At 53.4% G+C, this 27880-nt stretch overlaps 1 protein-coding gene and 1 non-coding gene across 2 annotated transcripts in view; both read left to right on the forward strand.

Annotated features, from left to right (window-relative positions):
• Positions 1-10579, forward strand: part of Ntsr1 (neurotensin receptor 1) — a 48579-nt gene extending 38000 nt beyond the window's left edge. Inside the window, exons 2-4 of the mRNA XM_020173765.2 lie at positions 5462-5663; positions 7071-7161; positions 7929-10579. Coding sequence (XP_020029354.2) covers positions 5462-5663; positions 7071-7161; positions 7929-8178 — 543 coding nt within the window. The 3' untranslated portion in view covers positions 8179-10579. The remainder of the gene's footprint in view (positions 1-5461; positions 5664-7070; positions 7162-7928) is intronic.
• Positions 3325-3428, forward strand: LOC141423613 (U6 spliceosomal RNA). Its single transcript, XR_012448456.1, has one exon. It is a non-coding gene; the product is annotated as a U6 spliceosomal RNA (small nuclear RNA).
• Positions 10580-27880: the final 17301 nt, after the last annotated feature.

Here is a 27880-nt window from a genome sequence, read left to right on the forward strand (position 1 = left end):
GGCTCCAGCATTGTACTGCGTTTGTAACCCATTGGCCTGGAAATCACTGCAGGTGATTCTGCTTCATTGGCCTCTCCTGCCCTGAGGGCAGGGCAGGTAGAAGGAGAAAGGATCAGCTGGAGGAAAAGAGAAAAGATGCCCAAAATGCTACAGCTGTTGCCTTGGTCTCAGAATGTGAGACCGTGTAAGAGAAAGACACAAGCTGTCAAGACGAGCCATGAGAAAGAAGCCCTGACAAGTCCGGAGGAGCTGAAATGAAATCAGTAATGAGAAACTTCCCAACAAAGAAAAGCCCAGGACTGGTGGCCTCACCGGGGAATTCTACTGACATTTGAAGGCCAGGCCTTGTCAAATGCTTCCCCAAAACTGAAGAGAACAGAATACTGTCTAACTTATTTTACAAAGTCAGCATCACCGTGACACCAAAGCCACACAGAACGCTATGAGAAACGAAAATTACAGACCAATATCGGTAATGAACATAGATGCAAGAATCCTCAACAAAATACTCACAAGTTCAACCGCATAGTCCAGAGGATCAAATACCATGAACAAGTGGATTTGTCTCTGGCGTACAAGGACAGTTCAACGTCACAAATCAATAAATTGATACCAGCTGTTCTGGTGGCTCACGCCTATCATCCCAGCTAGGCGGGAGGCTAGAACTGGGAGGATTGCAGTCCCAGGCCAACCTGGGCAAAAAAGCTTGTGAGACCCCATTGCAACAGAAGAAAACTGGGCATGGTGGCCTGCTGTCCCAGCAATAGTGGAAACTTAAACTAGGAGGATCCAGGTCAGCATGGGCAAAAAGCAAGACCCAGAGCAAAAAAGCTGGAGGAGTGACTCAAGCGATAGAGAGCTTGCCTAGCAAGCATGAGGCCCAGAGTTCAAACCCCAGTGCTGCCAGCCAATACAAATGTGTAGATAGCTAGAAAGCTAGATGATAGATAGCTAGGTATAGATGTAGATATAGATATGTATATATACACACACATATATAGTCTCCGCATTAATAGAATGAAGGATAAAAATCATAGTATCATCTCAATACATGCAAAAAAAACATTTGACAGAATTCAATGTCCCTTCATGACAAAAAAACTCAGCAAACTGGGAAGGAATGCACCCGCGCACAAGTAAACACATGACAAGTCACAGCCGGTATCATACACAATGGTGAAAAGAATAAAAGCTTTTCCTAAGATCAGGAGTGAGGCAGTTTGCCCCTCTCACCACTGTTCAACACAGCCTTGCAGAAGAGCAGTGAGAAAGGGGAAAGAAGAAAAAGGAAGCAGGGAAATTGTCTCTGTCTGTTGACAGCATGATCCTATTATAAAGAAGCCTCAAGACTTCACCAAAAAGCCATTAGAACTAATGAGCACACGGAGTGAAAATTCAAAACACACAGCATTCTGTCTGCCGCATACAAAAATCGGTTGTGTCTATACAAGAATAGTCTCACAAAAAAGTCTGTTGGATGGCTTTTACCCGCCTGTAAAATCCATGCAGAGTTTCCAGATACAAATATTCCACACCATACCATTGATTTATTTATTAACTTTACCATCAATCTCATCACAAGTCTTTAACAGACACAAATTTTCTTAAAATTCCAGTTTTCACGTGAAAACTGGAATTTTACCAGCCTTTGGGTTTTTTTTTTTTTTCTTGCTTTGTTTTGTTTTTGAGGCAGAGTCTCACAACGAAGCCCAGGCTAAACTTGGGATCTTCCTTCCTCTGCCTCCTGAGTGCTGCAATTATAGGAGTGGACCACCCCACCCAGCTTGCCAAAGTAATATTGAGAACGAACAGAGCTGGAGACATTGCCCTTCCTGATTTCAAAGTATGCTACAAAGCTATAGTAATCCAAACAGAAAAAAGGGTGCTGCTGGCATAAAAACAGTACCAACAGGGAGATTAAATGGTGGTCACCATCACTAACCATCCAGGAAACGCAAGTCAAAACCACAGTGAGATGTCTGTCACCTCACACCCAGGACAGCTGCTACCCAAAGGTCAAAAGCTACCAGGTGCCAGGAAGAATGTGGAGAAAAGGGAGCCCTTGCTCACTGTTGATGAAAACATAAACTGGTATAGCCATGAAGGAGAACAATATGGACACTCCTTAAAAACGTTAAAAAATTGCACCATCCTTTGATCCGGCAAATCTCCCTACTGGCATTCCTTCTGGTAGTCCTCTGAATAGTCAGAGGAAATGAAATCAGTGCAGTGAAGACACATCCGTCTGCATTCCTACCCTCATTACAGCTTTATCCACAACAGGCAAGACGTAGAATCGAACTATGGCCAAGAATTGATGAATGGGCCAGGAAAATATGGAATGCTTTCAGAGTAAAAAGAAAAAGGAGGACTGGAGGTATGGCTGAAGCTGTAGAGCACCTGCCTCACAAGCGTAAAGTCCTGAGTTCAAACCCCAGAACCACCAAAACCGAAGAAGGAGGAGAAGGAAAACAGGCCAGATGCTGTGGCTCACATCTGTAATCCCAGCTACTTGGGAGAGATTGAGATTCGAAGTTGGCCTGGGCAAAAAGTCCTGCAAAACCCTGTCTGAAAAATACCTAAAGCAAAAAGGACTGGGGATATGACCCAAGTGGTAGAGCAACTGCTTAGCAAGTGTGAGGTCCTGAGTTCAAACCCCAGTACCACAAAGAAGGAAGAGGAAGAGAAGAAGAAGGAGGAGGAGTCAAAGATGGAAGAGGAAAGCCACCATTTGCAGTAACTGTGGATGAACCTGGAAGATAATACGCTAAGTGGGATATGCCAAGCACAGAAATAAGTGAGACGCATGGCCTCACTGATGTGTGGAATCTACAAAGATTATTTGTAAAAACTTCGAGTTGAACAGAGGCCAGTGGGAAAATGACACCAGCAGCCACAGGTGCACTTTCTATTCCAGCCCAGGGCAAAGCTGTTGTCTAGCAAAAGCGTGTGCAAACCCTCAGCAGAAAAGTGGTGCGGATGAATGTGTGGCCTATAGTCATCCAATGAGGGCCACCCAGGCCTCTTGGAATGTGCTGATTGGCCAGGTCAGGTCACATGCCACCCTTCCTTCCCAGAGTGGGCGGCTCCCCAGGGAAAGGATGCTGTAGTCCAGCCCCTTCATGCAGGCTGGCCAGCACTGTTGGACCCCACCCTCTCCCAGCTGACGGGAATGCTGGCTTTATCACAAACCACTGTTCGGTCTGATTGGTGGGCGCCCTCCCTGGCCTGTGCCCTTCCACTGCCCTCTGTCCGTTCATCAGTGCCACAAGGTTCCCACTCAGTCACTTTTCAGTGTGTTCCAGCTGGTGATCAGGTGATAAGGTGCTGGATTCGGGGCACGTATATTAAAATTGGAATGATACAGAAATGAACTTGGCCCCTGAGCAAGGATGACAGGCAAATTTGTGGAAGTTTTCCATTTTTTTTTTTTTTAAGAAAAGATGATAAAGTCAGTGCTTCTCCATCACCCTTCCTTTCCAGAATGTTTCTGGATATGCTTAAGGTTTTTTTCCATTTGAATTTTGGAACCAGTGTGCGTCTTCAGGACTAACTGACGTTAGGATTCCTCTGTCCTGGGAGGACCCTGTCCTTCTCCCAGTCAAGCCTTCCTGGAACTCTCCTGGTACCATCCTGACTTTCTCAGGGATCTCTCATGTTGTCTGTTGGATATAATAGCTTTTTCCCGTGCTCAGAGTGGGGGCAGAGCACAGCAAAGGGGACTGGTCCGTGCAGACTCACTGGTCCAGTGAGTCTGGACCAGAGAAGACAAAGCCCAGGAGTCAGGCATGCACCCCCCCACACACCCACCCTTGCACCCCCAGAATCCATCTCAGTCCCCAGGATGGAGGCATGTGGGGGAAGCAATTGCTGTCTGCATGGCCATGCTGGCCTCCTACACAGACATGGCCTCCATCAGGGGGCCTGCAGGGTAGGGGACCTGCAGGGTTGGTTCCTCTGGGAGCCTCAGGATCAAGAGCCTGGACTTCCTCCAACTGGGCACCATGGGGGCGGGGAGAAGGCCGGGCCCCACATTCACTGCTCTGCTGTGGCCCCTGCTGGCTCCCAGAGGTAGCTATTTGTGCTGCCTGTGCTCAGTGCGGTATGGTATTTTAAATGTTTTGACATTTAGAATCTGTGCTGGATACATTCACTCTGTTAAATCCTACCCGGGCCACAGTGACTCACTTAGCCTTGGTTTGTCCCCTGAGACAGGGCCCAGCTGGCCTCTGGAGCTAGCAGAGGGTCTCTCACCTGGCCTTAACACCCTGCTGTAGGTAAACTTAAAACAAAGCAAGCACCAGAAAGCAAGGGAGGTGAGTGGGCCCCAAACTCCAGACCTACCATTTGGGGGAGGGCAGAACAGACCCTCTACTCACCAGAGCAAAAGGAACTGCAGTCCACTGAGCTGGCACTGGGCTGGCAAGTGCAGAAGGGCTGTCCCCCTGAGTAGCTTGTCCTTGGTCTGGTTAGCAGAACTTTGTGCAAATGGGACTTGAAAGTGAACTCCGGTCTCTTCTTCCCTGAAGCCTTCCTGAGTGGGGTCTGGAGTTGCCTGGGGGGATGGTGGGCAGGGTCTTCAGAGGTGCCTGGGCCAGTGCCAGGAAGAGGCCCAGGAAGCAAACCTGACCATTTTCTGGAACTTCTGGGTGGCTGCCTTGGGTCTCCATGGCCACCGCCCTATTCAAAGGATATGACTTGACTATCCTCCCCTCAGAGCATGTGGTCCAACCTACCTGCCATAGGCAGCAGCCATGCTCTCCCACTCTGCCCACATGTTTTGCTCCTGTCCTGAGCAGGGGCTGCAGCTAGGGGCGGTGGCTAGGGGCGGTGGCATGGCGCTGCTCCCTGTACACACCCTCTTAAGCAGATGCTTTGGAGACCAGTCTCAGCTTGATATCACCGAAGGAGACAGGTCTGTGTTTAAATGCATGTCCAGCCATTTCAAAGCCAGTGGCCTCTGAGACTCAGTTTCCCCAGATGCAGAATGGATGTGGAAGGTGGAGGTGGGGGTAGAGCCCAGGTGCTAATGAGAGGGGCGATGCTGTCGGTGCCCTGAGAAGCAGCTGGGAGACGAGGTCCATGTGAGCACAGATCCGAACCCTCTGCCTACAGGGAGAGCTGTGGGCTCAGCCTCCCTGGAGCAGCAGTGAGCTGGAGTCCTGGACACTGGACGCCCAGACTTGGAATGTGTAGCCCAGCCCTTCTCATGGTCAGGACACCTGGGGTTAGTGTGTCTTGGTGCACACAGGTGGGACCTTGTTACTTTGAGGTGGCAGAGAGTCCAACCTCTTCTGAGCTGGGTTGAGGTGGGTGCCAGGGGACAGCCTGGTCTGCTGGACATCCTGCCTGGGCTGAGCACCTCCCCTACCTAGGCCCTGAGCCCATGACTGACAGCTCACAGGTCAGGTGGGTAGGGGCTCCTGCCCTGGGTCTGACAGCTCCTCTTGCTCCCCTGCAGGTCAACACTTTCATGTCTTTTGTGCTCCCCATGGTGGTCATCTCAGTCCTGAACACCATCATCGCCAACAAGCTGACTGTCATGGTGCACCAGGCAGCGGAGCAGGGCCGGGTGTGTGCGGCGGGGGCCGAGCACAGCACCTTCAGCATGTCCATCGAGCCAGGCAGGGTCCAGGCCCTGCGGCACGGCGTCCGGGTCTTACGTATGTAACCTGGGGCCCTGGGAGTGGGGGGAGGGCAGGCCAGAGGGCAGCAAGGGCAGCCAGTGCTGCAGGACCCAACCTGGAACGAGGTGTAGCGATGTGAGTAGAACACTGGGACCAGTACCAGGAGGGGCAGTTGCACCAGGGCAGTGCTAGTCTTCATCCTCTCATTTACTCAGTAAGGGTCCTGGGCGCTGGGTCTGTGCCAGGTGTCTTGCTCACAGTCAGTGACAGCACAAGGAAGAAAATAAAGCCACGTGACAGAACTGGAGTTGCTGGGGGAGTGACTCTGGGAGGTGACATCACTCTTCAGGACCAGCTGTCTCAGCAACAGAGGTATAGACAGAGGGCATGCCATGCAAAGGCCCTGTGGTCATACAGTACGTGGTAAGAAAGCTGGGCAGAGGGTAGGCTGCAGTCCATGCAGCCTTGGCAAGTGGTAGATTTTGTTCCACATGTGACAGGGAGAAACTCAGAAAACACAGAACTCTTTTCATTGTTGAGACCCATTCCCTGTGGCATGGGTCTGGACCTTTCCGGGCTTTTTTAAGGGTGGCCTTCCTGCTGCTTGTGAGGCTCAAGGTGCAACCCTGCAGGACGATGTGTCTTCTAGTAGGGAATCCCAAAGACCAGCCCCCACAGAGCCCCAGAGCAGCTGGACACACGGAGCCCGGGATGGAGCCCATGTTTGCTCCCAGCACTGTCCTCCAAGGTGTCCTGCCTCGGCCCTCTCATGGCATCCTTGAAAAGGTCTCATTATCCAAACACTTCACCGCCCCCCCGCCAAGGCATTGCCTCCAGAGCACCCACCTTGTGCCTCCCACCAGCCCAGCAGCTCTCCTGGTTACTGAAAGATAGCTTGGTCCTGAGCAGGGCCTGAGGGCTGCGGTCAGCTGCAGACAGAGGGGCCTGGGGCTGAGAGTAGAACAGCTGAGGCCCCATGTAAAGCTGTCCCTGGTGATGTTGGCAGTGGTCAGTGCTGCCTGCTGGGCTCATCAAGCCCAGGCACCTGGCCACTGCACCTGTCATCCTGCCATAAAGTGCCAGATCCCACCCTCCAGAGGCTGCTGCTATCCCCTGGCCTCCCAGCCCATTGCTGTCCTGACCAACACCCTGCTGTCCTTATCTGGCTGTCTCCACAGCAACAGAGGTCAGACAAAGGTACAAAGACCCAGAGAGGCCCAGGTTGGCCCTGGGGCTCTCAGCAGGTAGCTGTCCATCTTCTCTCTGGGCAGCACAGGAGGGGCAGGAAGGTGCCCCCTGGCTGGACGTCTTTGAGCCTATTCACTGCTCCAGCCCGAGCAAGTGGTTCACGAGACCCCATCTTGAAAAGGGTTGATGGTCTTCCAACCCCTGAACTCCTAATGTCTCCCCGAGTGCCCGCATCTCTCTATCTCTGTCTCTCAGGTGCCGTGGTCATCGCCTTTGTGGTCTGCTGGCTGCCCTACCATGTGCGACGCCTCATGTTCTGCTACATCTCGGATGAGCAGTGGACTCCGTGAGTTCTGGTCCCTGGGTGGCACCACCCAGCAGGGGGCTTCTGTGGGGAAAGGGGAGGTTGCTGAGCCCTACAGTGGCCCTCAACCCCAGCGAAGCTCTCTGGACAGAGAAGGTAGTGGGGGGACAAGGTGAGAGCAGACAAGGCACTGGATCCCCAGGGCCTGAGCAGGGATTCCTCACGCACGGGGAGCTGTCCTCGTCACAGTCACCTGAGGCAGCGTCACACTCAGGCCTGCGATTTGTCACAGCAAAGTCAACAAAGGGAAAAGCCACATGGGCAAAGTCAGGGGGAGGCCGGCACTTAACTCCCCAGCTGGGAAACCGCTAGGAACTTGGTGCCAGTTCTAGGGGCTGCCAGGTGAGGGAGACCACTGCGGGTGGAGGCAAGTGTGCACAACCACCAGGACCGCCGAGGCTCCTGCCCGATTGTGTGGCTCAGCCAGGGACCAGCCAGGCTCTGCCGCCCTAAGGTGTTAGAATCGGGCCCAGGCCTCTGCAGGGCAGTCCGTGTGGGCTGAGGGAGAGGTGGACTGGGACAAAGACAGAGGCCATGCTGCCCTGTCTGAAGAGACACAGTTGAGGCGGGAGTACGACAGAGCCAGCCCCGGGTTTGTTACCAAATAGCTCCATGGAGAAAAGCCCCAGGGAGTGCGCTGGTAACCCAAGCACCATGCTGCCGCTGGCCACAGCTGGCCTCTGTGGCCTCTGACTGGGTCCCCGCGGGTCCTGGGGGCTGCTGGGATCTGAGTATCTCTCCTCCCCCAGATTCCTGTACGACTTCTACCACTATTTCTACCTGCTGACCAACGCCCTCTTCTACATCAGTTCCACCATCAACCCCATCCTCTACAACCTCGTCTCCGCCAGCTTCCGCCAGATCTTCCTGTCCACGCTGACCTGCCTGTGCCCCGAGTGGCGGCGCAGAAGAAGGAGGCCAGCTTTCTCACGGAAGCCTAACAGCATGTCCAGCAACCATGCCTTCTCCAGCAGCGCCACCCGGGAGACGCTGTACTAGGGCCCCAGGAGGCCGGCCGGTGGGCCAGTCGGCCTCGCCCTGATTGTCAGGGCGACAGCCACACCTGAGCCTCGATGGCTCAGCCGTGGCCACTGGCTGTGCAAACGAAGCCAAGGCCATGCCCTCAGCCCAGAGGCTGTTTCGTTTCAGCTTCTCCCTCCAATCGCTTCTCCTCTCTTCTTCCTTTCCCCCTTCTCCCCCTCAAAAGCCAGAAAAAGACTGCTCCTCTCCCAGATCCCAAAAGGGCCTTTAACAGGGACAAGCTAATGCTCGGCAAAGGTGGCTGCCTTTGTTCCCAGACTAATGAACGTTTTACAGAGAGGAAATGAAAGCAGTGTTCAGGCTGGACCCTTGGGCAGCTGGGCTATTGTTACCCTGACCAGCCCTGCCAGCAGGGCCACAGCTGTCCTGATCACCAGTGACTGAGGAGAGGACTCAGTGCCCCCAGGCCCCATCCCCACCTCCCTCACAACCTCTGGTCTAGCTCATGGGCAAGTTCAGCCTCAGCCAGGTCTAGTGACCTTCATGGCTCTGGGCCTCACGTCTAAACCCATCCCTGGCAGGCCATCAGGCCACCCCTCCCAGGGTGACCCAAAGAAGGCCCCAACACTCTCCTTCAGGCCTGGGATCCATGGCAGGGGGTAAGGGGGTCCATCTTCCCCACTCTGACATGCCCACAAAAGACAAAAGGGGACTGGCCTGGAATTGTCCAGAGCTGGGCCTTCTTCCACTCCTGGCTGTCCTCACCCAGAGCAAGCCTTGGGAGGCCCTGCAGGGCCACTGTGTGGAGGTGCTCAGACCTCTGCTTCTCAGGTCCACATGGGGATTACAGATCAGCAGTACCTGGCCTCACTCAGGCAGTCTTTGCCAGGACCAGTGAATTCCTGGGTCTCTCACACAGGGTAGGACTCTGAGAAGGGGGGACATGGCTGGGGGTGACAGTGCCAGATTCCCAAGCAAGATGCCAAGTGCCCAGGACTTGTGTCACAGGTAAGGAGGGAAACAAGCATCCATGTACCCCAGCTTAACTGCAGCCCTAGGCTGAGACTTTCACTCATTTGTCATCAGCTGCTGAGTAGCAGCCCTGGCCCAGACTCCAGGTGCCCAGAAAAGCAAGCACCCTTGGTCTCTAGGAACTGTCTCCACACAGGACAGGACGGGACTGGCTCCCTGCTGAGAAGGTTGCTTGAACAGAGGAGACTGGTCCCAGAACAAGCCGTGGACAGCTGGGCAGGAGCAGCAGAAGGGTCGGAGAGTAAAACTTGGCTTTTTTCAAAGTAGGTTTTACTGTCCAGGAGGCAAGAGGGGGGATATGGGCAGCTGACTTGCAAGGGCAGAATTGCCTCAAGACACAAGAGAGGAGCAGTCCTGGTCCAGGGCCAGCACTGCTCCCTCTGGACTGCAAAGGCATGAATTGAAGGCCAGGTGTTGGTGGCCACCCTAGACCTGGCCACTGTGTTATGACCTGCTGTGCGACACGAACCCACAAAATCCCCCTGCCAGCAACCTGACCATTTGGGCCACCTTAGGACATTAGGACAATTTGCTGACCCCAGAGAGATGTGGCCAGCCCAGAGGGGGTCTTCTTCACTCAGAGCTCCCCAGTGGGGTCTGCTCTAGGCAGGAGAGCACTGCCTAGCCCTATAGGTCAAAAGTTAGCGTGGGGCCACCCTGTTCAACAGGAGGGCTTAGAGACCCCAAAGTTGGGCACAGACCCCAGGCCTTTAAAAAAGGAATTGGACTCAGGGTCAGACAATCCAGCCCCAGCCCCCACCTCCTGAGACCATGGGCACACCATGATTCCTCTAAGCCTCAGTTTACCCATTTATGAAACATCACAGTGAATCAACTAGTGGAGCACTTGCCTATCATGCATGAAACCCTGCGCTCAATCCCCAGTACTGAAAAAGAAAAACAAAATTAAGCCAATTTAACTAGAAACAGCATGGCTGTCCCCCGTCTCAGCTGGCTATGACTGTCCTGGAGGACACAGCCTGGAAAGGGGACAGAGCCAACACCCAACCACCCAGGCCTCTGTAGACACCATGGCATGGTCTGCAGGAGGGTCTAAGCTGAACCTGAAGTCTGCTTCACTGTTGTACTGTTGTCTTTTTGCTCCTGTCCATGTACATGATACAGGTAGAGACTCGTGTCCATGCACCACCAGACGTGCCCAGGCACTGACTCGGTGTCCTCAGTTCTTGGCCAGGTCATGATGGAAATAAGTCTGGAGGCTGCCCCGAGTACCACAGACACATGCAGTCATGGGGTCCAGAGTCCTGCGAGCCCGGTGGTGATATCTAAACCCATTGTGTGCTTTAAACATTCCTCACAATGCCCCCCTCCCTGCCATACTGCAGTGGAAAACCAAACCTCCCGTACCCCTCAATAAAGAAGATTGTGGACCCCCAATTTGGACTCTTGTGTTAAGGGCCTGCGTACACCCATCCATTCACTTATTCACTCACCCATTTAGACCGGGTGATGCAGCAGTCAGCCCGCCACCTGGCTTCTTCCAAACACTTGAGCATTAGTCACGCCTCCCAAAGGCTGGGGACCCCTGACCTCCCTAGTGAGCCGAGAGGCCTCCACCTCCTTCCGCACCTACTGCTCAGCCTCAGCCCTCTCCTCAGCAGAAATCTCTCCATGGGCCAATAGCTGTTTTTAAACTCTGGTTAAACTTTTTAAAATAAAATTTTTGGGGTTTATACAATATAATTCTCCACAAAGTTAGCTGTCTACATGCAAGACCAGGAGGACAGGGCAATGCTGCACAGCCAAGGAGACATTTGAGCAGAAACTGTGGGCTGAGTTGCCCACTCCAAGTAGGGTGGTACAAGAAGAAGGAGAGGGAGGATGAGGAGGAAGAGGAGGAGGAGGAGATGGAGAAGAAGAGGAGGAGGTGGAGGAGGAGGAAGATAGGGGAAGGAGAAGGGGAAGAAAACACTTTTCTGTCCCACTTCTAGGACAGCAAAGGAGACCAGCCTCCCTGTCTCCCAGAGTACCCCAACTCCCAGCCTGCCTGGCTTTTCTGTTTCTCCCTGACCCTTGCTCTGCTGCCTGCCATGCAATATGGGGTCTTCTGTTCACGTTCACATGTTCACACACCACAAAGACCCAGCTGGTCAGTCGTCCCCTCCTTTCGACCTTCCAGTTCTTCATCAGCCCTGCTCCATGGAGGAGAGAGAAGTCAGCTCCCAAGGGTGGGCAACACAGGGGCCATGGGACTGTGTGTGCCTGGGGACACAAGGGGAATGTTCACTGGCGTAAGTGTCCAGTGGTGTGGTGGTCATACACACACGTGCACATGCACACATTACACACTCGTGCACATGCCAGATTTAAATGAGCTAAAGACCCAGTGCCGTTAGCTCCAGAGCTGCCCTGCCCAGCTCCCCAGGGGAAGCAGGTGGACAGGACACTCACCTACAGGAGAAGCAGATTGGGCTATGCCCCACCTCATCCGCTTTTCTGCCCCAACCTCTGCCTCTTTCTACCACAGTGGGTCCCCTGCTCCCAGCCCAGCCCAGGTCAACAGGTAGAGGCAGGGCCCTGTCTATAATCTAGTGCTTTCCTCCACGGTACAAAGACAGGTCTACCAGAATGAGGCTTCACGATTCCTCTGCTGACTCCCAGGATCCTCAGCGGGCAGAACCACCAAGACTGCTGACACGACACCCCCAGGCCATTGGGTCCCATGCAGCCAGCAATCCCAGGGCCTGGAATCTGCACCCTTAACACTGCACCAGCAAAGTCAGCCACTCCCTAAAGCACAGAAACCTCCAGGTGATCCCACTTGCTCATTCACAGCTGCTGACCAGTGCTCCTTGGGGCCTGGCCTCCTTGTGCTGACTCACAGCCCCCTTCCTGACCAGCAAGGACGTCCTTCCACTCCCATTCACTCCCAGGGGCAACACACTAATCTGAGAGGCACGTAGACAAGAACCTCAAAGGAATGAAACTCTAATGGAATTCCAGGCCATGGTACTTGTTTCAGGACCTGGACGGAGGAGTCCTCTGGCTCCATTGCTGTCACCATTGCTAGACAGCGGGGCAGGACTTGGGAGAGAATTCTACATGTTCTAAATACACTTTAAAGAAGAAAACACAGCCTGAGCTTGCCGTGTCTGCACAGCGCCCCCCCCCCTTCCACACCTCACCACTCCCTGCAATTATGGTTTGAATTCCAGTTTTTATCAGGACACCATGGAAACCATGTCCAGGCTGAATTTATGAAAGGAATGATGTCAAGGGAAGGCAGGAGCCCCAGTCAGAGGAAGGGACGGGAGGTAGACAGAGGTGGCCAAAGGAGGCCATCAGCACCTGTTCCACAGGGCGAGAAGCACACACTCGTGCACACAATGTACACGTCATACACATATATGTGCACACACTCAGCCTCCTCAGGGCCTCCCATTCCATCATTTGGGCCTCCACTCCTTGGATATGAGACTTGCCAGTTCTCATTCTGTTAGTTCTCTAATGAGGTGGTTAGCAGAACCACTGGGGAGCCCTGGAAATCCCCAGCCAGGCCCAGAAGCAGCCAGTTCCATAGAGCCTCAAGCAAGGACCCCTCAGCTCAGTCCCTACTGCCCCCAAATTCAACACTGTCAGCCCTTGAGGGCCAGAGGGCACCTGGGCCAGATCCTCTGTGAGGAGAACAAGAAGCCCCTGCTCCCAGCCATGCAAGGCCCCACAACAGCCCTGAGCCCTCACCTACTGCAGACAGTGTCTGTGGCATTGACCAGCTGCCTCAGCAGGGTACTTGTCTCCACCCCTGAATGGCTCCTCTTTCCCCACTGCCTTCTTGTGGCTTACACTTAAACACTGCTTTCAAAGTCTGTTGCCAGGCAGGGCAATGAAAGGACAGGGGCCCAGACATCAGGACCCCAGCCTAGACTTTGGCCTGGAGTGTATACAGCAGGGTGGGAGGGAGGCAGGAATGGAAGGAGAAGGAGAGGGAAAGAGGGAGGGAGGGAGAAAGAAAGGGGGGAGGAGGTTAGGACAGGAGAGAGAGGGACAAGAGCCAGGAAGATGAGGCACAAAGGAGAAATGTCCTCTGGGCTGAGGTCACCTGCAGAGCCTCCACAGGAGATGAGAAAGGGGGTGGCCTCCTACCTGCAGGGCAGAAAGGGAACACCTGGGTCCTTTCCTCCACCCACACAGGAGCTGACCCTGTGCACGTCATGCCAGACAAGGACAGAGGCTCTGGGGGCACTTCACCAACCACGGTACCAGAGCCCAGGAGCCTGCTTTCCACACTTGCCTCCCTGGGAATGAGCCCTCCGCCTGCCAAGCCACTCCTGCCCAAGCAACCCTCTGGGAGGACCAGCAGATCCACAGCTGCAGCCAGGCACCCAGTGGGGTCCTGCCACCTGAGGGACAGGGTCTCAGCCCACACAACCACCACAGGAGCTTTGCTCACCTAAAAGCCATGATGACAGGTGCCAAGGTTTTGGGAGCTGATTATGCCAAGAAGGTCCTAAAGCCCACAGGAAGGGAATGGAACAAAACCCTCTGATGGGACAGGAAAGGAAGCAAGGATGCCCTGGAGCCTAAGCAAATGAAGGGGGTCTCTGTTCTCCACTGCTGGGCCCTCGCCACCCTCCTCCTCTGGTCTGTTCCTCCTGCATTCTAGGACCTAAACTGTCCTTGGAAATGAACAAGTCAGTCCCCCTCTCACACATCTCAGGGCACTTGGGTGCCAGCAGGGATTCCTCAAAGGAAAGCTCAAACTGCTGGGCTCCAGATGGGGGAACTGTTTGGCCAGACTGGCTTCAAACCGCAATCCTCCTGATCTCTGCCTCCTGAGTAGCTAGGATTACAGGTGTGAGCCACTGGTGCCCGGCCTCTCTCTGCTTTGGGGGTTATTCTCCCCCACTCTACAGACAAAAAAAAAGGAGGCTCAAGTTGACTGATACCTGCCCAGGCTCTGCTGTGTGGGAGTGGGGAACCAGGATTCAGGGCAGGGTGGATGCTGCTAGGGGAGGCCCGGAAACCCCTAAAGGACTAGAGAACCCCCCACTGTAGAGACCCCTGGGGTTCTGCCACAACCCCCAGCAGCCTGCATCTGAAAAAAAGATGCCCCTCATCTAAGGTATTGGTCTCAAGGGGCATCCTCAGGAAATACACCCAACCCACCTCCTCCAGCCCTTCCCATCTGACCATTCTTCTGGCCCAATCAGCATAAAACTCTGCTTTACTCTCATTATGAGTTCCCAGCCACCATTCATGGGCATTTATGCAGCACCTACTGCACCTACTGCATGCTTCCTCCGAGGACAGAGGGGTACAACTCAGGAAGCCATTGACTCAGAATCCTAGACCCTGGACTCCAACCATGACCAGAGGGTTGGACAAATCACACTCTGCACAGATGGGGCAAGGAGCCCCAGGGCCTGGGGGCTATTCAGTCCAGTCCTCCTGAGCTCCCACACAGATAGGCTAGCATGTGGGAAACCCTTGGTACTCAGGGCCAGGGGATCCTGAGTCCTGTCTCTCTGAAGTGGGAGGGCTTGCAACTAGCCACAGTAGGCCCACCAACATGGGGAAGGGGGACAGTGTAAATGGCCTGGAGCTCACAGCACCTGAGGAGGATACCAGGAGAGGGGTGGAGAAGAGGTGGCTGCATTTCCGCTAGCTCAGCGAGGGCAGCTGCCAGGTACTGAAAACCCCACTGTCTGGAGTTTCAGGTCCGTCAGGAGAGCTGTTGAGGGAACCTCTGAGTGAAATCCCAGACCCCTCGCCCCTGCTGGGCCCTCTGGGGCCCACCAGCTCGGGTCTCTGCAGACATTTACTGGCACGGATATATGATATATGCAGGGCTTTCCAGTCAGAACCAACTCATCCAGGGCCAGGTTCCTACCCACCTCCAGCCCATAGGCTGTGGGTAGCAGATGCATAGCATTCCTCCTGGCCAGAGCAAGGACAGGAGGACTTCCCGGGGAACAGGAGGCCTAGAGCTGGGCCTCACAGGGCCAGGAGGAATACTGGCAAGTTGGGAGCCAGAGGGTGAAAGATCGGGAGGGTCCCGGGATGCTGCTTTGGGGATTCCAGTGGATGTCCCATCCACAGAAGGAGGGGAATTTGGGAACAGCGAAGCTGGAGGAGGTTGAGAGCTTAGGAAGAAATGGCAGGACACTCCTGTATCCTCTGGGGAAGCCCTGCAGGAAAGACATGGCAGTGGAGGCGGGGCAGGGGGTGGGGCTCACTGGGACCTGTGACCCAGCTGAGTTGCCTCATTCCCCTGAAAAGGTGTCCTTGGATGACCTGAGAGTGAGATGGGGTGGGGGGTGGCAGGCAAGGAGGTCATTCCCAAACACCCATTACTTCTAGCCACAGAGTCAGGCCACGTCTCACCAAATCCACGTCTACCCTCGCCTGGCTGCTTCCACCAGGGAAGTGGGGCACACATCCCAGCTCTGAGCCTCAGCCTCCTCATTCCCAGCCTTGCATCTGAGCAGAAGTCTCTGCACCCTAGGAGGCCGTCTATGGTGTCTGTGGCTTCCTCTCAAACTCAGTGTGTGCTCCTCTGTTCAAGGCCATGACTTTTCCCAGTCTACAGCCTACACCATTGTGTGCATTTCCACAGCCAGGTGACAGGATGCTCACTGGCCACCAAGCAGGCTGTGCTCCCTGGCTCAGGTGGAACTCAGACAGGAGACAAAGCACTTTCTGCGGCCTCTAGGTGAATGAAAAAAATGCAAACCCATCCCCTCCTGCTGAAAGCAATTCAACCAAACAGTCAAATTCCACCATAATTTGCTTACACCCTGATCACACAACACCTGGTGCTACTTACAGATACTCAGAAAATCTATTGAACAAATGAAAGAGTGAGTGGAAGTCCATTTCCTTCACCAGTTCCTGGTGGGTAACCTGGCACTGTGTCCCTGATCAGGGATCACTAAACACATGGCAGGAGGAGTAAGCTCCCTGCACCATCCCTGGCACCTCCTAGGACAGGTACATGCCATCCCCTAGATTTGCAGCATGCTGCCTGGCACATTGTAGACGCTCCAGACAAGCCCAGACCTGTGTGACATCCTCTGAGCACAGGTTCCCATCTTCAGAGCTGCAGCCATCTGCCCACCTCCAAGCAGAGTGGACAGCAAAGCTTCCTGCCAGTTACACACCTGGAGCCGGCTGGACATGCAAGGAACCTTCTGCTCACCTTCCCGCTGAGAAGTACTTCTGCTGACCAGGATGAACAGAACACAGGATTGCAGCAGGTTCAGATGCCATGGACAGGGAAATGCATGTGGCTGCAATTCCTCCACCTTTGATGGTCTCCTCCAAAGCACCACCCACTCTTTGGAGAATTCAGGTGTTTCCTGTCAGTGGCACCAACACCTTCCCAGTCCCAGTGCCAGGGACACTCAAGTGTACACGAAGACCTGTCAGGCTCCACACTCCCTGTCTCTCCAGGGTGGGCAGGTACCCAAGTAGAACAGTTGCTTAAAGGCTGCTTTTGGTGAGGACCACTGACTCCTTACTTGGGCCCATGAGTTAACTGAAAGCAGGATAAAAGCGAGGTATGCCAGAGGCATATCTGTGCTTTGAGCCATTGTCTCATGCAGTCACTTTACAGCAGTCTTGGATTCCAGGAGGACCAACAGGAGACAGAACACCTGCCAGGCATCAGTGACTCTTATTGTGGCAAGGCCCTGCGTGACCTGAGACAATGAGCTGCCAGACCACCTGTGACTGCCACCTGCCACCTCTGACCACCGGGACACACCCTTGACTAGGACTTCTGGCCACTGGGAAGGAGGAAACCTCTGTAAAAGAAGACGTACGACTTCAGAGATGCGCCGATGAGCCAAGAGATAAGAACCAAGGACCCCATCTGGTCTGGGGATGCACTCCATGTCCAAGAACCCCAGAACCAAGCTCCTGAGCTCACCCTTAAAAAGCAGACACTTTCTCTCAAGGGCAGGGCGATGCAGCTTTGAGAGGTTGACTCTCGCTGTCCTCCTCTTCGTCTGACAAATAATAAACCTTATTTCCTGTTCCTCAAAACCCTGCTCTCGTTGTTCGTTGTTCGTGAGTTGTGAATTAGCATTGAGGCCAGGGGACTTAACTTCTGTAACGCAGGGCTCTGCCTCCTGCTGTCCACACTGAATGAAACCACTGGTGACATTTTACCAGCTGTTCACCCAATCGGTTTCATCAGAAAGCCCAACGTTCTGCCTCATTTGCCCCCAAAGCCCATGGTACTCTACCAACTGGTGATTCTGAGGCTGCCAATGTGGGGTCCAGGAAGGTATCTGTGCTGGAAGTGAAGACTGTAGGAGGGTCATCCACAGACCCCCCCACCTCCTGAAACTAAGCTGGGGGAAGGAAAGTCACCCAGGAATTTATGCTTCCCCCTTAACTGCAGCGACCAGGGACTGGGAGTGGGGGACACCAGCAATGGGAAAGTCACTGTGGGCTCAATCCATTCCAGAGGCTGTCCATCTGCTCCCTGCTTTTTACACTTCCACATCTTGGAGACGACTCCTGACCTGCAGCCTGGAGCTGTGTCCTTTCTCCCCAGCTGAAGAGGAAACTCAGGGAAGAAGAAAGGGACAGGCCAGTGCAGTAACAATGGCCAGTGGCCATCTCCAATCTCCACTTCCCTAGCAGGGACGTGAGAATGTCTCAAGCAGTGCTCAGCATGCCCTGTGACATCAGTCCCCAAACTGGAATTTGTATTTCTAGGTCACGGGACTCATGCATTTATGATTCTGCTGCAATTGCCAAATGTCCTCTGTAGAGCTGTGTCCTTGACCCGTCCACACATTTGCAGATGTGCCAGCTGTCCTGGGAAGTTGCTGGCAGAATATTCCATATTTTTTCCTTGCTATGTTAACCACCAGGAGCTCGAGGAAACCAGGAAACCTCGGGCTGAGCCTTTCCTGCTGTCTGTGAGGTGAGCCTGGCACCTGAACACCAGCACTTTTGTGTTGTCACAGGCATTCAAGCATGTCCAACTTCCACCCCCCCACACACCAGCCCCGCTGCTCAGTCGGTTACACTCAGAGCATTTATCTCTGCTGTGTCAGGAACCAGAGGAGACTGAATTAGGTGTGTCATGCATTGCACAGACAAGAACCATGGCTCCAGCCAAATCATCTGACTCCACTTGAAATAACTCTCTTGCCTTTACCCTTCCTACCTAAGGCTCCACCCCTGAAGACTAGACAGAGTGGGCTCAAATGCTCACCTGGCAGGCATGGTGTCTGTGTGTTGGTAGCTGTCAGCTCTAAAATGCTAAAGGAGGCTGGAGGACTCCAGAAGTTTTGAGGACACTGAGCCTAGAGAGGAAGCTAAGGCTGGCAAAGGCTGTAACTCCCTCCGCTGCCGAGCCTACCTGGCCTCCCGGGGTCCCAGCAGGGACATAGGTTCCAGTGACATTGTTCTGTGCCTTCACACATATGCCTGACAAGGAGCTCGACTGCCAGGTGCTTCCTTTGCTGCTTAGGTGGTTCCATATGTCCACTCACTGGCCACTAGTGGCCTCCTGGCTCTTCCCTTTGGTCAGGAGCTCATCACTGTACCGGGCTGAGGGGTACCTGGGTCTACTTCCCAACCCCTGTCCTCCCTGGCCTTCCAGCTTGCTGTGTGCACATTAACTTTCAGGACAGAGAGAGGCTCATTCTTTTATCGTGAAAGCCTGCATTCTCCTGTGAAAATTTAAATATGAAAGAGTAGAAAGTACCAGTGAAGTCTCACTAATCCCACTCACGGCTAGCAGATGGGCGAACATGCTGCCTGGCTCTAAGCTTTGCAAGCAGCTGCAGAAATGTATATATATCCCGTGACCAGCTCGTACACACATAGGCAGCTCGGACCGTCTGTGCTGGTGCATGTGGCACCTCCTTCCCTGGTGTGCAAGACCCCAAAGCCTCTTTCAGATTGGGAGCTGAAACAGTTTTGTGACATTTTAGACGTTTGTCTAAAAGAAAAATGGCATGTCTCATGCAGAATGGAGGCCCCTGTCCCAGAGGTGTCCTCGCAGAGAACCACGCTCTATTAAGGATACATTAGGGGACACAGTTGGGCAGGAGGCAGATCGAGAGACCCCAAGGTCCTCCTTCGTGGCAATGTGTTCACCAAGAAGCAACAAATGGGTGTGGCTCAAGTGTCAGAGCACTTACCTGGCATACTTGAGGCCCTGGGTTCCACCCCAGTACAAAGGAGGAAGAAAAGGAGGAGATCAAAGGTGGGGGGAGATGGAGTGGGAGGGAGGAGAAGGAGAAGAAACTATATCCTCTCAGCAGATGGAGCCAGACCTCTGCATCTGAAGACTGGTGGAGTGGCTCAATTGCTAGAGTGCCTTCCTAGTAAGTGTGAGGCCTTGAGTTCAAACCCCAGTACCACCAAAAAAAGAAAAAAAAATCATGAACAGACCTCTGCATCCTGCATCCCTCCCCTGTCCAGTGCTAACTCTCAGAGATCAGAATTTGGGGTCAGTGTAAGGAGACACTTCTGACTGCCCACTCCTGCCTCTGCTCCATTTTTATAACTTTTTCTTTATTACAAGAATTTTCAAACACTCGAAAGTAGTCCCAAGTCCTACCATCTGGCTCAGCTGTCTATTCTTCCCCGCCACTTCCTCTCCCATGTCCTTTAAAGTGACCCACTGAGTGATTATTTATTGAGTACTACCACGTGCCAGGTGCCGGGCTCTAGACTCACGAACGAAGCAGAATGGTGCCTGCCCTCATGACACCACGGCATCTGATGGTGTCCCCTAAAAAGATATGTCCAAGTCTTAACCCCCATACCTGAGACTGGAACCTCATTGGGGAAAAGAGTCTTTGCAGATGTAAAGTTTAGGATCTCAGATGAGGTCATCCTGGGTTAGGATGGGTCCTTATTTGAAAAAGAGTGGACACAGATACATAAGGAAGTAATGTGAAGACAGAGACCACAGCTACAGTGATACACCTACAAGTCAAGGATTGCACCCGCCTTCCCCACTGTCCCCTGAAGAAAACAACCCTGCCTCACCTTATTTGGGGCTCCTGGCCTCCTGAACTATGGGAATTCATTCATTGCTTTGTCACAGTGCCCAGGAAGTTCACACGAGGCTTAAAAGCTTGTGAATCAATGGTGTCTTCAGGATGTATGTCCACTCCACAACAGCCAGGACACTGAGTGACGGCTGCCCAAAGCTCATCTGACCCAGTGTGGATGCTGCCCAGAGCACACTTGCTCTGAGAGAAGGCAGGTGCCTCCTTAGCTGGTTTCCTGGCTCCATTTGTCATCCACACCGCCCAGTGGCCCTCACTGCCCTCCACAGCTCCAGGGACCCTTGCTCTGTGAGCCGGTTGGCTCTAAGCCACGAGCTGCATCAGCCACCAAAGCCGAGCCCTGTTTATTTTGGAGTCAACCCTAGGGCTAACCCAGGACTCTCAGTTAACCTGGCAACTATCACAGGGGCCTGTTTTCAACGTTTTACCCAGTGGGTTAGAGATATTGAAACTGTGTGGGGTAGGGGACACCTTGAGTCCATTATTCCCCTCCTCTCTGAGGAGGCTTCACAATAGCAGTATGGCAGAGGGCCCAATGTAAGGCCAGCATTCACAAAGGACTCTCCCACGCCTAGGCTGCAGCATTTGCCAGGACAGCTCCACGGGAAACTGTAGGGAAATTCCCAGACACGTCTTCAGAACCCTGAAAGGAATGTGAAAAGTTTTTAGATTCAAGGTAGATTCAGTTGTGTCAATCCCAACAAATAAGCAAACAAAGAAGGCCCATAGGCCAAGAAGGAAAGGTTCTTTCACACTATGCCCTAGTGGTGACCATCATCAAAGAGTCAGGCACAGCCACAAGCTTGCACAGATGCCACCACGATCTCCAGGAGATGAGCTTCTGGGGCTCCAGTTGCAGGGAACGTGAGTCTTACCCATTTCCACGGGAATGCTAAGCCTTAGGGCCACCTGCCCGTCCTTGTCCCAGAAGCCCCACCTCGTGCCCTCGGAGAACTCTCCTTTAACTTCTAAGGAACGTGTGCCTCCCAATTTATAAATCCAATCTACACCTGGCTCTAATCTTTGAGTCAGGTATGGTGGCACACCTGTAATCTCAGCCTTTCTGAGACCAAGGCAGAAGGATCTCAAATTCTAGGCCACTCTGGGCTACATAGCAAAATCCTGTCCCAAAAACAAACAAAAAACTGCTTTTTAAAAAAATTCAGTGGTCTTTTGTTTGGTTGATTTTGGCTTTTGGAGGTGAGGAGTGTTGTTTGAGATGGGGTCTCTCTGTATTGCCCAGGCTGGTCTCAAACTCCTAAGCCCAAGTGATCTCCTGCGTCAGCCTCCCATGTACTGGGACTACACGCATTACTACCACATCTAGCTCTGTCTTTGCTTTTATTTTAACCTCATTTGTGACTTTTGGTTCACTGAACCCACAGGCCAACGGCTCCCAGGATGCCTGCAGCTGGCTGAGGCAGGGTCTGTGGACTGGAAGCCTCCTAAAAGTCGCTCTCGCTTCTGTGTCACACCTGCCTACCGCTCCCTCAGCGCATGGCAGTGCCCTCACAGGAGGAGGGAGAAGAGTGTGAGGGAGTTCCTGGGAACCATGTCCAGCTCCTACAGTGCCGACTCCTGGGTCCATCCGGTTCTCCTGGGCCTTTGGCATGGGGCTAAGCAGGGCCGGGCGTGGCAGCCCCTGCTGTGGTGGCATTTCACTGGCACCCAGCCACACTCATGTGCACCAGTTCTGGTCACTTTCTTCTATAGCAAGTCATTGTGCCAGAAAGCATGTGTTCCCCCAAAAGGAAAATGTCAACCCCCAGGCCCTTTCCGAAACCGTCAGCACTGCGCTGTGGGAATGCAGTGCCACGCCTTGTCATTGAAATGTTTCCAGTAACCACCAATAAAAAGAAACAAGTAGAACGTGTTTTAATAATGTATTTAATTTAGCCTCATATGTCCAAACTGTTGCAACTTCAACGTAGAATCAATATAAAATTTACTACATTTTTTCTGCTGAATCTTGGGAATCTGGCATACATCTTGTGCTCCAACGCCTCCCGATTTAGACGCTCCATTTGCATTGGAAAGACTTGATCTGTATTTAGATTTTGTAAACTGCACAATTCAGAAAATAAATTCACATATGTTGTTCCAAACAAAGTAGTTTACTGAAGTTTTCCAATAACTGGATGGAGTATCAGTTTTTTAATTCAAGTTTAAATTATTTAAAGAATAATAAGATAAAAATTTTAAGTTCAGTGCCTTTGCACAGGTCATACTGCAAGTGCTTGGCAGTCACATGTGGCTGGGAGAATTGGTGGAAAACGTGGACGGGGCTGATTTAAGAAGTCTTGGAGCTAAACCAAGGTCCTGGGCACACAGGTCCAGGGCCATCTTTGATGTCAGATAGACAGCCTGGCTCACCCATGACCTTCTCTCCTTGATGCCAACTTCTAGAGCCCTGAAGCCCAGGCGTTCACCTGGACAGCCTCTGCAGGTAAACTCAGGTGGGACCATTACACACCTACAGTGACACCTTCCAGCACATCCAAGTGTAGCTGGTGCCACAGGCCCTGGAAGACTCTCGTGCTGCAGAAACTCTCTTCTTTCCACACACGAGAGAACTGAGGCCAGACAGGTGAGTCCCTGCCCAAAGCTGCGGGCCCATCAGCAGCTATGAGCCCAGGACCCTCGTCCCACTACAGCCGTGGAGGTGATAACCTTAGAGCACACACAGTGCTGTTGATGGATGGCCAGCACAGCCAATGGGCTAGCAGAAAAGCAGGAACTGTCAGATCCAGGAGCAGGCACTGCTCTGGAGGTTTGAGAGGTTCTGACACCAGCAGGGCTCCCAAGCAAAGTATGAACCTACCTGAAATGCTCAGAAGTGTCCACCTGCCTGCCAGACCCTGAGCTGGGGCCTCTGCTTCCCAGAGGACATGTGTGGGTTTTCCCTGCGTGCGGAGCCCCTCAGATGTGTGAGCAATGGCCTGAGTGACTGAAGAAGCAGGAGTTGTAGGCCAGCTCTCTCCCACGAGAGAGCTATGGGGAGGTGCGGGAAGCAGGACAAGGGGGTAGGACAGCCCAGGTGTGATCCCAAGGAAGTCCCAGGTACAGGCCATCCTACCAGAAGTCCCAAGTGTAAGTGACACCTCACAGTTTATCAATGGCCAAGGTTGCCCTGGAGGACAGAACCACAGAGGGCTCACATCTGGACAGTGTGAGACATGGTGGCAGCAGGGAACAGTTCTGGGAGCTGTCTGCCTGTGGCTCTCCAGAGCCAGGCTCCGTAGCCAGCAGCACCACCCTTCAGGGTGGAGGACATGGAAAAACAAGGCTTTGCAGTCTGGCTTCCCTGCCATGGATGCCCTGAGCGACATTCTTCCCTGAGCCTGGGCCCCCTCTGCAAGGTGGGACCCTAGCAGCCCCACCAAGGTAAATGAAGGTTGAGTGAATGGCTATCTTGAAAAATGGCAGAACAGAGTAGAGCAGGGACAGCAGGGACACACTGGGGCAGGGATGCACAGCCATCATCCCCTCTAGTTCCTGGCCTTGGTTCCTCATAGTCCAAACCCTGCAAAGAAAGAGTACTGAAGGAAACTTTCAGCCCTCCACCCCCACTCCAGGATCCCAGTAGAGAACCATGCAAGGGACCATGGAAGCCATGACAGGGGAGTGCCCAGGACAAGGTGCCCCCGGATCCCCACCCACTACCAGAATGGGCAATTTCAAACCTTCCTGTAAACAACAACCCCAGAAAAAGGGGTAGAGAAAGTCCCTGTTTCAGAGATAGGATTTCTACATGGTGCCAGGAGGACAGACTGACTGTGGCTGGTCATAAGAGGCCAAACCCTGTGTTTGCTCTCACTTGATCCTGTGACGCCCCACGCAAGACAGCTGTTCCATTTTACAGACGAGGAGTCTGGACTCAGAACCCAAAGTCAGAGCCACTCAACCCACAAAGCCCACATTTGTGACCCATGAGGACCAACTCTCCTGATGACTGCGGAGGGAGAGGTGAGCAGGACGGGCAGGCTTCTGCCCCACATAACAGGCAGAGAGCTCGCAGAATGGGCAGTGTCCCCTACCACCTTTCTAGAAGAGTGACACCATCAAGGGTCTCAGTGAGGGGGAGGCCCATGGGGCACTGAGGAGTGAATGAGGGCAGTCCCAGACCTGCACCCCAGCAGATAGCTGAGCACCCATCAAGTGGCCATGCAGCTGCTAGGCAGGCCAAGAGGAACCTGCAGGAATCTTGCTGCAGGACAATAGGACCCTGGTCAGCTTGGTCACAGACTCAGGGACAACTGCCCAGGAGCCCTAGGACAAGGCCTCAAGGCGAGGGGTGGGGTGTTGGCCAGGCAGTGGAGCAGGCCCTTGGCCACGCTGTGGAACAGCCAGAACAGGGCAGAGTCTCAGGAAGAGCTGGACTTCAGAGTCACCCCCATGGTCTCAGCCACCTCTGGGATGGCCCTTCGGGGTCCCCTGGGAGGGTGGGAGCCAGGCTCTATTCCCCTCTGCTTTTTCTCCTCAAGCCTGAGTGAGGCCAACAGGGACAGGAAGGAAGGAGCAGGGACAGGAAGGGGGTAAGGGGTCTTATTCTAAGCTCCTAAGAATAAGACACCATGGCCTACAGTCCCCTATCCCCAGAGTCACCCAAGTCTGTGGCTGGGACGCTGAGATCCCACAGGGATCTGGTCAGAGTGGAGCTGGCATCACTGGCTCTGTTTGTTCACATCGACCATTTCTCTTGGGCCCAAATTGCCCTTAATCACCTTGTCCTTTGCTCGGCATCCTGGCTCCTCCTTGTGGCCTAGTCATTCGTCTGAATTAGAGAACCATGTTTCCGGCAGCCTCGGAGAGGCCCGCTGATGCTGTAAGCCCACATTCCTGACTGGGATGCGCAGCCGACATCCCTCCCCTGCCTGTGGTGTGGCCCCCGATCTGACTGATGGCATAGACTCCAGCCCGACTGTTGGCATGGATCCTGGCTTGTCCGATGGTGTGGACCCCAAGCCTGTCTAATGGTGAAGACCCTGGCCTGCTACAGGTGACCCCAGGGCTGTAGAGGACAAAATGATCCTCCTCCAGACCACATGCCTCACATACACCCTATCCCTGCTTTCACTCCCTGGAGCTTCTGCACCAAGCCCACTCCACCAGTCTGCATGTCTGTTCACATCAATCAGCACACATTTATGAGCACCTACTGTGTGCATAAAGCCAGGGAGGGGCAGCAAGTCCGGGTGGGAGGCTGTGGGAGCCCTCAGTACAGCTTTACCCTGTGAGTTGTTAGTGTGTCTCTGGGACACAGCCTGGGAACCTGCATTTCACCAGTGGTATTCCATGGACTGGACTGGTGCTGCCTGGCCTCCTGGCAGCCCTAGGAGGTGGCTCCCCGCTGTCCCCTTCACAGATGAGGAGAGAGGCTGAGGCTGGGGAGGCCCACATCCTCTGGGCAGCCAGCAGAGGGAGGATCAGCCTGCGACTGGGGTGTGGCAGAGACTCCAGGACCCCTTCCTGACCCCAGCCGGAGCAGCCCCCGGCCTCATCTGGCATCAAGCATGGTGAGAGACTGGCCCTCTTGTGAGGCAGCATCTGTGGTCAGCAGGTCATCTCACAGGACTGGCTATGACTGGTAGCCAGAGGTAAGGCCTTCGGCACTCACCTATCTCACCATCGGCACACCCTTAGGCCATATGTTTCTCTGCCCCCAAAACCTGTGCTAGAACCTCTCTGCTCCCCTCAAGCAGCAGCCCCTCCTTCAGCCACTTCAGTAGTGGCCCCAGGTCACTCTCCATCGTCCACGGTCTCCAGAAGGGAGCTGGCAGCACAGCCGTCTCACAGGGTGACTGAGCTCCAGAGTATCAGCCCTCCAGATGGAAACCCCTGGCCAGAAGAATGGCAGCCCAGAGCCTAGACCCAGGACCACTGTGCCCTGGGCACCCACCTAGCAGCCGCCCACCCATGGGCCCAACACAATCTCCTTGATGCTGGGCTGGGAGGATGCCCCATTCAGGTAAACACAAAACAGAGAGAAAATAGTAATTTCCTAGTGCAAAAAGGGAAAAAAATCTCCCCTTTTCCTCCAGGTTTTACTTTACACTTGCAAACGAGATGTCCTTGACATGTAAATAAGTCTTTTTAAAAGAACAATAAGCCTTTAGCCACACATAAGCCAGGGTTTTTTCTGAAGGACCTGGGAGTCATCCATCTCTCTGAAATGTCAACACCAGGGAAGACAGCCCCCCCCCCTCCGTACAGTCCCTGTGGTGGGGGGGCAGGAGGGAAGGGACGGGAACCTCACTCTAGCCGCAGGTTGCTCCAGCATCCTGTCACAGAGACACAAGAAGTTTATTTTCCCTCTGGAGAAGCTAATTAGTTAGCACAGATGGTCAGCACAAGTTCCAGGTGGATTTGGGATGAAGCGTGTGTGACAAATGGTGCTGTCAAGTGCTCCTGCTTGAGGAGTAGGTACTGTTCAGCTTGAGAACGCGTGTGTAATCTGCCTGGCTAGAGGCAGAGTGAGATTTCTTTCTGTCTCTGCGAAGTCTGAGCAGATCGCCTGGGATGCACACTGCAATCTGCTCTAACACTCAGTCAATGATAAAACCGTTTTCTTTCTCTTCTACCTTCGTGGAGAGGTTTTCGGGCTTGGCAGGAGATTGCATTTTTAATTATATTTATCCAACACGCACAAGTCACCCCAACTCCATGTGACTTAGAAGGGGAGGAGAAGTCCTACAGAGCACCACAGGTCACGGTGCCCCTCCTGACATGTTTTCCAGATTATTCTTGGCTTTGCCATACACCTGCTCAGAGCAGAATGCTGGTGCTGCTGGGAGACTAGAGCACAGACCCTGAGACACCAACACTTGTAAAGGGAGTGAGTGGGCCCAGCCACCGGGCATCCTGCCCACTTGACCTGGCAGCAAAACACGCCTGTAAACGTTTTCCCATTCAACCAGAAAGCCCAGCTTCCTGAATAATTTAAGGAGCAATTGCAATGGATGCTGCTGGCTGCCTGCAGACTCCAGGCTGAGCTCAGGAGTTCTTCAAGGAAGTACCCGCAGATGACTTTACAAATCTCCATTCCTTGCTTGCCAGGACACCCAAAATAGCTATGAGCCTTTCTGTGAGCTCTGACCCAGACTTGCTTCTGACTGTCTTCTTTACATTATTTTAATATAAAATGATATATATCATTTTTGATCCAACCTAAAGGGAGTACAAAAGCTGATGCAGGGAAAGCCAGGGTCTCTCAAGCCCAGGCAGGATAAGGAGGGCTCTCCTTGTATTCTCAGGTACAGACAGGAGACCCCTCTGTCACACAGATGACTCGCTCGTCCTCACTGTAGTCATTAAGTCATTTACCTTCAGCTCCTGTCTCTCCATGTTGGAGCCTGAGACATGGATGGCCACTTGTTGACTGTGGAAGTCATCATGTCTACAGCCCCATCCTAGAAGCTGAGCACAGGAGCCAGCATCGTGTGACAAGGCAGAGGGGACTTTGGGATGTAATGACGGTTGCAGGCCTTACGGTGGAGGGCAGTCCCCAATTACCCTGTGGCTTGACATAGTCACATGAACATTGAGCTGGTGGCATGGCTCATGTAGTAGAGTACCTGCCAAGCAAGTGCAAGACCCTGAGTCCAAACCACAGGACCACCAAAAAAGAAATAAAGAAAGAAAGGAGAGCTATTGACAGCTTCTCCCTGGGGCAGAGGCATGGC

Source organism: Castor canadensis, chromosome 5 (genome assembly GCF_047511655.1).
Source record: "Castor canadensis chromosome 5, mCasCan1.hap1v2, whole genome shotgun sequence".
In the NCBI taxonomy this organism is placed as follows: Eukaryota; Metazoa; Chordata; class Mammalia; order Rodentia; family Castoridae; genus Castor; species Castor canadensis.